Source organism: Protobothrops mucrosquamatus, unplaced genomic scaffold (genome assembly GCF_001527695.2).
Source record: "Protobothrops mucrosquamatus isolate PMUCROS unplaced genomic scaffold, P.Mucros_1.0 scaffold33, whole genome shotgun sequence".
NCBI classification, from domain to species: Eukaryota; Metazoa; Chordata; class Lepidosauria; order Squamata; family Viperidae; genus Protobothrops; species Protobothrops mucrosquamatus.
Window position 1 is genome coordinate 1,492,656 of NW_015386417.1, and position 9,175 is coordinate 1,501,830.

General features: G+C 39.0%; 1 protein-coding gene across 2 annotated transcripts in view; it reads left to right on the forward strand.

Moving 5' to 3' along the window:
• The window catches only part of PTER (phosphotriesterase related), a 57,238-nt gene that overhangs the window by 42,721 nt on the left and 5,342 nt on the right, over nt 1-9,175 (forward strand). For both annotated transcript variants that reach the window (XM_015811210.1, XM_015811211.1), the window contains exon 4: nt 5,115-5,255. In XM_015811210.1, the coding sequence (XP_015666696.1) occupies nt 5,115-5,255 (141 nt within the window). The remainder of the gene's footprint in view (nt 1-5,114; nt 5,256-9,175) is intronic.

Consider the following 9,175-nt stretch of genomic DNA (forward strand, 5'->3'; position numbering starts at 1 on the left):
CTAGTGTCTCCTAGTTTTATTAGTTTATGATATACAGTATTTTTCACATAAAACTGCTTATCATTACCTCCTTGTGGTTGTCTAAGAATTAATCTACCTAGATGTTTTAAATTAATGCAGAATTTTGTAGCAACATTACTGTAAATTGGATATGAAACTGGGTGGCCTATCAGTTTTTCCACTAGGATATAGAAATACAGTTTTGCAGTCATCAATCAAGACAAACTAACAACGAAGAAAGTTATGTTGACTTATCTCAAGTAAGCAAAGACTTAATCATGGATAAGTCCATTTATGTTGATGTTTGATGTTGCTGGCTTACTGTAGAACTGATGTATGGTTCTTCTCAGAATTTTAGAATAGTTAAGAATAGAATGTTTAAGTCATAGAGTGTACATTTTGCAAGTAGAAAAGTTCTAAAATTATATCCACATCTCTAGGTAAAATTTAGAAAAAATGCCACGTGATTTTGATTAATTGTCATCAGTCAGTGTTGACAAGTCTCTCTGTTTGTGAGTTGATTCCTTAAAATAAACCACTACTTTTTTAATTGATAGTGCGTAAAAAGGTTGGCCCATCTTCTTGTTGGCTTTCCCTGAATCAATTGTCAAAGATCTGAGCTTTTTTACAATATGTATATCTATAGAGCAAGTAACCTTCAATAGCTCAGAAGCTATCTGTTGGAGGGTAGTGCTGAATCTTTATCCTTTTCCAGAGGTTTTAACATTTGTAACAATGACACCAAGCAACACAACAAATAATCAAGTAATGTTGAAAAAGATAGTGGGCTGTGTTAGATGACTCATTTTGTACTAGAACAGCAAGGTATGGCTTCTGAAAATAAAAACAATAGTGCACTTAATCAAGAGTATAGCAGTGAATGTCCCCCTTCTTCAACTGAAAAAAATTATCTGTATATCCGAGTTTCTGTGACCTTATGTGGCCAAATGTTGGCAACTTGACAATTATTGATTAGCATTACAGATGGAAGCTATTTTGAACATATACCTATCATGAAAATATGGGATGCACTATTCTTTCTGTACCACTTCCATTATAGCACTGCAAACTTGGTAAAGTTTTTCAGATTTGATGAAAATTCTGGAGGAGAGGTGTCATGGCCCCATCGGAACCCAATTCGGAGGAGAAGCTGGAACCAGAACCATCTGACGGAAATAGCATGTCTCCCTTGGAATGCTTAGAGATGCCAGGGGCTGAGGACAATGTTGTCCCAGACCCCTCAGGCATTGGGGAAGGTGGGTTGACCAGATGGAGAACTGCCTGCCCTCACAGACACAGGGGAATATCGGCTGCAGACAAGCCGTGGTGCTGATAGGCAGCAGATCCCCTCTGATGAGGAACAGCTGCCTCCCCATTCGATCTAAGGGCACGGAGAGCGGAGCGTAGGCAAGATCAGGAAAGGGCTGTGGGGCTATTCAAGAGAAGGTCACCCCTGGCTTTGATTCGTGCTCTTGCCCATGCCTTGCCTTTGCCTTGCAGACTGCCTTTGACCTTGTGGACTGGGTTTACCTCATGGACTGCTTTATCTTGTGGATTTGCCTTTGGCCTTGTGGCCTTGTCTTGGCCTTTGTATCTGAACTCTGGATCTTGCCCTGTGAGCTTGCACCCTCTCTTTGGACTTCCTTTGTTGTTTACTGGCTTCTGGGGACTGAGGGTGGCTACCTTGAGGGTAGTGTGGGGCTTTACCAGGCCGTTGTAGGACCGTTTGTTGTGGCCTTTAATCAAAGGAATAAAGGACTCTAGTGATGCCGGCCTCTGTCTGGGTTGTAACAGAAGGGTCTAAAGCAGCCCAGTAAGAAGAGTCCCATGAAGAGAACAGAATGGCATGTTCTGGAGTAGTTTTTCTTAAACTTTGTGCTCTCAGGACACACTTTTAAAAATCATGGAAGACCCAAAAGACCTTTAATTTGTAGATTTTGTGAATCTCTGAGAGGGTCTTGAATGACACTTTTAGAAATAAATACTGTTCTAGAGGCATTGCTGACTGAAAAATAAGATAGTAGAGGTCATGGTGCTGCAACTTTTTATTATAGATCCTTAAAAGGAAAGTAAATATGCTACCAACCTATTTTTTCATTCTGCTCATCTGTGAGGCATTAGAAGAAAAATAAACTTTTTCCAGATTGCAAATACTTCTCTGTCTGATTGCCTAGAGGTGAACCTTGATTGCTTCAGGTAATCAGGCTGGTGGTTATTAACAGGCCTTATTTAAATGAATTCGTTTTCTTTATATGTTAACTAAAAGATCGCTGGCATTATCCTTTGATTTGTGATATAAAATAAAGACAAAATAGAGTACGCTGTGGTTCTTCAATATAGACATCCATCTTTATAATATTTTTCCCCACTTCAATATCTGGAGCTGTCTCTATGGGAGATGAAACCAAAACAATGCTTGGCAATTTGAAAAACTTATTAGTTAGCATTTCTGATTTGTGTAAACTCTGAAGATTATTGAAAAAATAAATTTATTAGCTAGAGTTTGCAGGAGTGATGAGCAACATGATGGCCTACTGGTGAAGATGCTGACCTCTCACTGGGAAGATTGAGAATTCAATCCTAGATAGCAGCAGACGTTCCTCTTTCAGGGTGCAACTCCACATAGGCATCAGGAAGGGCATCTGGCCATTCAGCTGTCCCAATTCTACCCTGAATCAAGGGATTGTAGGGTTATAAAAAAGAAGAAAAGAAGAAGAAGAAAAAGAGTTAGCAGTTAGCTGGTGGCAATTATTTTTGGTTTCTTTCATCCTACCTGCTCCCCCTCCTTGATTCTGTTATTAAGTCAAAAGATTGAATTTGTGTAAGCAGTCCTTTTTAGAATAACACATTGTGATGTAATTGAAGGAACACTAGGAACTGTTCATTAAGCCCAAGGGTTTGAAGATACACATACTTTTGTATGCTTTTCATTCCTGTTCAGTATGATTCTTTCCTGGATCTGTAGTTTATTACCACTCTTACACAAATCATAGGCATAGGGACTTTCTCACATTAGTTAATTGCCTCAATATTATCATGCATCCAGAAATACTTGATCACATGTCATATTTGATCTATGGAATACTTTCTCTCCTTGCCTTTGGCTGAATTTAGGAAATTAATCAAATCAGTGATCAAAACATGGAACGTGTTACCCTTTCATTGCTCCAGGTTAGCCCTATTTCAAATCAAAATGCATATTAAAGCCCAGACCAATGTTTCTCAAAATATGGTCCAAGGATCCCTGGGGATCTACCAAGATCCTCTTAAGAGTCTATGAAATCAAATTTATTTGCCAGTCATTGAAAAATAATACAATATTAAAATCCCATCAGACAATGGTGAAAAGTGGTAGTAGCAGTGAATGTGGGTTTTTTTAATAGAGTAAATAAATATAACCCATAAAAACAAAAGCTCTTTTGGGGGCCCTTTGTAATTTTTAAAACTGAGAATGAGTCCTGGAAGAAAAAAGTTTAAGAAATACTGACCTAGAGGAAATTAGTAAATAAAACTCTTTCTTTTATAAGCAGCTCAAGTTGATTAAAAATCAGATTCTTGGCCATTGGTTAATTAAAAAATAATTTGCTTAGAGGTTTTATTTATCTGAATAACAAAATATTAAACAAGATGAGTGTCTTACTTCATTCTTTGTAGTGTAAAAATAGAAGAACTCTAATCCAAAGGAAAAAATGAACATCATCTGAGCAATTTTTATATACTGGAATTACATGGATTTTTTCATACATAATATTAGGAAGAATAGAAACACTGGTTTCTTTTTATTATTGTACTTTAAGATAATCCACTGCTATAAAGTGGTTTTTAGTTTATATATTATATGTATTATTTTTGTAGGTATTTTAAATTTTGTCTGTTCCATGTAATGAAATTAACTAGAACTTTCCCTGCTCAAATAATTGAAAAATTTGATCTCCCCTGCTTTTTGTAAAGAACCAACAATCCTCAATTTTGGAATTACATTTCAAAATATATATCTAACTATTTTTATTTTTCTTTGTTAACATTTTTAATTAATTAGCTGATGAATATCTTTGTACAAATATACGCATACTGTACATACATACATACATACGTACATACATACATACATACATATATACATGTGACTCTCGACTTACAACCATTGTTTGGTGACTGTTCAAAGTTATTATGTCACTGAAAAAAGTGACTTATGACCATTTTTCACACTTACAACCATTGCAGCATCCCAGGGTACGTGATTTACATTCGGATGGCAACTGATTCATATTTATGACGGTCGCAGTGTCCCAGGGTCATGTGATTCCCCTTTTGCAACCTTCTGACAAGCAAAGTCAATGGGAAAGCCAGATTCACTTAACAATCATATTACTAACTTAACAACCTCAGTGATTCACTTAACAACTGTGACAAGGAAAGTCATAAAATGGGGCAAAATTCACTTAACATCTGTCTCACTTAGCAACAGCAATTTTGGGCTTAATTGTGGTCGTAATTCGAAGACTACCTATAATTGTTATTGTACATGTTTATTATTAAGTTTGCCTACTCTGCCTAGTATTTCATAATATAGAACAATACAATGTGGTAGGTTTTTTGGGAGGGGCAGTGAATTTAACCAGATTTTTAAATATTCCGGATGTTTATGAACTGATTATTCTTAAAAATGATCTGATGGTTTTAATTTACTTTTTAGTTTACTTTTAAGGCATATGCCTCAATCCATGCCACCCAAGGCAACTTGTTTTGATTCAGGAATTTCAAGTCCTAATGGTGGCAAAAGTGAAAATATTCTGAATAAGTATAAAGTAATGATATAAGAGAGCATTATAGGAAGAATTATTTATTGTTTAGGGTACTCCATTTTTTTCTTTATGGCATATATTGCCAAAGAATTGAAAAGATAAACACCAATTACTCTTCTGATAAACAAGATGTGTATAAAATAACAATATTTATAAATGTGACTAGGTCTCTACAATTCTTTTAATTTATTTTGGAGGGAGAATTGTTAATTATAAAGCAATATATGCTATATTTGTAGATTTATTAAATGACAAAACAATTCAGTTGATTGCGAAACATACTTATGGTGTATATTGGATTTTGTGCAGGACTATATTTGATGAGAAGAAACTATTAGAGTTTGCCAAACTTGGATGCTACTTAGAATATGACCTTTTTGGAACCGAATTTATTTCCTATCACATGAATCCTGATATTGACATGCCAAGTGACAACGAAAGAATTTTACGGTATGTATTCCAATGCCATAACACATTTAGACTGGAACTTTTGCTGATGATAAAAATGTCATTAGTATCCAGGTTTAAAAGGCCACAAGATTAGCCCACCTGCCATTTACATCATCATGACATGTGTGCTGGCTGTTCATAAATTGTATCATAGTTATTTGAGGTATACTTTATAATTCATGAAGGTACATTATCTCTTTCTCAACCAGGATAGCCAAGGAAATTCTTTGATTCCTAATGGGAACCCTAAACAAGCATATAGCTTGGGAACATAACATATCTTTGCCATTTCATATTTTGCCAAATTTGTGGTACAGTTGTCCACTTTAAAACATATAAGACGGGGGTCATCAACCCCCGGTCCATGGACCGGCACCAGTCCGCAGCATGCCAGCAAGTGGGCCACACAAACAAACAAAGCTCCATCCTTAGGATGCAGGCAGTATTCAAAACCACACCTCTTCTGGTCCATGGAAAAAATTTTCTCCATGTCACCAGTCCCTGGTGCCCAAAAGGCTGAGAACCTCTGATACAAAATGTGTACTTTATTGTAAATATGTTTTCGGTAGAATACATGCATTCTTAAGATTTTAAGATCATATAAATACAGTACCTATAGAAAATTAATGTAAACACAGGACAGAACAAACTTATGAACACATGCAAAAATAAAAAGTCTCATCAGTCAAGTTCTTTTCTAGTCATCGTTCAGAGAGAAGTTGGATACCTTTGTCATGTGAAAATTTCTTCTCTCTTTTGGTAGACATTGTTAATCAAGGGGCAGAAAGAGATTATTCTTTCTAAAAGATCACCTCTACCCAATATGGAGGGAAATCTAGCATAAGCCCTTCCTACTAACATATGCTGCCCTTTATATCATTTGTTTAGAAAATTAGCATCATTCACACTGGAACATCTAATTTTATTTCTTGGTTAGGTGTTAAGGCTAGGCAGTTTCCTTCTTAACTATAGTTTACAAACGATCCTCATCATCTGCTCCTAATAGGAACTTTAGTTAGTATCAGTCACAGTTAAGTCATAACTATTAAAAGAAACATGAGTGCTTAGGTAAATGGAATATGTAGTCTTGTACTGAAAAGAGTGCAGATTGTACAAGAGTTTTATATTTTCATTAGATGCCATAGTAGAAAACTATCTCACTAGCCAAAATATGGCATGCCCACAGAGAACATTTTTATGCACATATTTACACTCCCATCATACTGTTCTCTTCAGATAAAGTGATCCATGTTTTGCAGCATGCAGGAAATAAAGGTAAATCATAAAAAAGGACATAAAAGAGAAGAAAGTCTTGTAAATATACAGTGTATATAAAAAGCCTGTAACCCCTGTTAAAATGTTAGGTTTCTGAGATGTAAAAAAAATCAGACCAAGATAAAACACTTCAGAATTTTTTCAAGCTTTAATATAACATATACTGTAAGATGTATAATTCAATTGAAATAAACTGAAATCTTTTAGGGGGGAAAATAATTCATATTTTAGGGGGGAAATAACAATAAAAAGATACAGTAACATGGTTGCATAGGGTCTATGACAGTTCACCCAGGCCAACTCGCTGCAGCCAACTCACCACAGGACAACTCGTTGCCAGACAAAAGTTGTATTAATAACAAATAAATGGTGGAATAGAATCATTAAAGAAAACAAAAGGAGGGACAGAATGAAACGTGATCAACAAAAATTAAAATATTTCTTATTTATTTTAAATAATTAAATGGAATTGTTTTGCAGTAGTTGTCCCACGGCAAGTTGGCCGTGGTGAGTTGGCTATGGCAAGTTGTCCCATTCACGGTTGCGTAAGTGTGCACACCCTTAAACTAATACTTTGGCAAAGCACCTATTGATTTTAAAACAGTATTCGGTCTATTGGGGTAGGAGCTTATCAGCATGGCACGTCTTCCCTTGGGAATCTCTGCCCGTTCTTCCTTGCGAAAGAGGTCCTCATCTGTCACATTGCGAAGGCATCTGCTATGCACAGCCCTCTTCAGGTTGCCCCATAGATTTTCAATTGGATTCAGGTCTAGGTTCTGGCTGGGCCATTCCAAAACTTACAGCTTCTTTTAGTGAAGCCATTATTTTGTTGATCTGGATCATTGCCATGTTGAAAGGTAAAATTCCTATTCATCTTCAAACATTATAGCAGAGACCTGAAGGTTTTGTGCCAAAATTGACTAATATTTACAACTGTTCATAATTTTCTCCACCTTGACTAAAGACCCAGTTCCAGGTGACAAAAAGCAGTCACAAAACATGATGCTTCCACCACTACCACAAAGGTTCATTGTGGGTGTGATGTATTTTTGGTGATTTGCAGTGCTGTTTTTATGCCAAATGTACATCACACTCACAATGAACCTTTGTCTCATCACCCTAACACATTTTCCCACATGAGTTTGTCAGACTTGATGTAGGTTTTTGCAAAATGTAGCCCGGTTTGGATGCTTCTCCAGCACTGGAGATGGAGGATCCACCCGTGGGTTGAGACTGTATTCCTGCCCAATCAGATCAAGTCAGCCAAAGTTGTCACGCCCTGTCCCTGGACCTGTGCCCAGTCTTGACTTGATCTGCCCATGGACAGGACGTACAACTCTGGCTCTTAGGTACAGTCTGGACTTGGGTGAATTCTCCATTTCCTTCCTCTTACGTTTTAACAATTGGATCCCCTTGTCTAAATTTAATTAACCAAATTTAACCTCAAATCCCAGCTACCTTAGTGTCAGCTCTGTAGTGGGGGGAGCAAGGAAGAACAGAAGGGGGCCCCTTCTATTTTCCCTCCCCCCAAGAGCTCTTCCAGACAATAATTACTTTTNGCGGTTCCTACGGTTCAGTTACCAGGGAAAGCATTATCAATACAGAGCTCTACCCTTTGGCCTTTCGTCGGCCCCCAGGGTGTTTAACAAGATCCTGGCGGTCCTGGCAGCTCGCCTTCGGATGGTACCGATCAGGGTCCAGTGTTATCTGGACGACATCCTGATCCAGTCAACCTCCGCCCACTCGGCACGACAGGATTTCGACCAGGTAGTACGGCTGCTCCAGGATCACGGGTTCTCGGTAAACTTCCCCAAGAGTCACATGGTCCCCACGACTCGGCTACTGCATTTAGGAGCCGTCATAGACACCAGGGAATGCCGGGTGTATCTGTCTCAGGAACGTTTGACCAACCTGAGAAAATCCATCCGCCAAGTACGCAAGGGGCAGAAGGTTTCTCTGCTCAGCCTTTCCAGGGTGCTAGGACAGATGATATCGGCCATAGACATAGTACCGTGGGCCAGGCTCCACTCCAGGGAATTGCAGTGGTGCCTACTCCCCTCCCAGAGACAGAATGTCAGTGCTTCTCAGAGAAGGGTGAGGATCCCATCTCAGGCCTCGCTTTCCCTCAATTGGTGGCTGTCCCCAGCTGTCCTCAAAGGGTCGTTGTTCAAGGAGCCGGAGCGGCTCCTCCTCACGACCGATGCCAGCCTCTTTGGATGGGGGGCGCATCTTCGTTCCCGCTGGGCACAGGGTCGTTGGTCTCAATCAGACCTCCGTCACGACATCAACTGGTTGGAACTGAGGGCAGTACATCTAGCTCTCCTTCACTTCCACAGCCAGGTCAGGAGGCGTCATGTACTTGTCCTCACGGACATGACTGCCAAAGCTCATATAAACAGGCAGGGGGGCACCCATTCTCGGATCCTCCTGAACGAGGCATTAATATTGGGCAGAGCGCAACCTAGCGTCCATCAAGGCCGAGCACATCTCGGGGAAGGACAATACCCAGGCAGATGTCTTGAGCAGGGCGACAATAGACCACTCAGAGTGGGGGATTCACCCGAGGGTCTTCAAGGAGATCTGCCATCGATTTGGTCTACCTTCAGTGGACCTGTTCGCCTCACCGGCAAACACCCAGCTCCCCC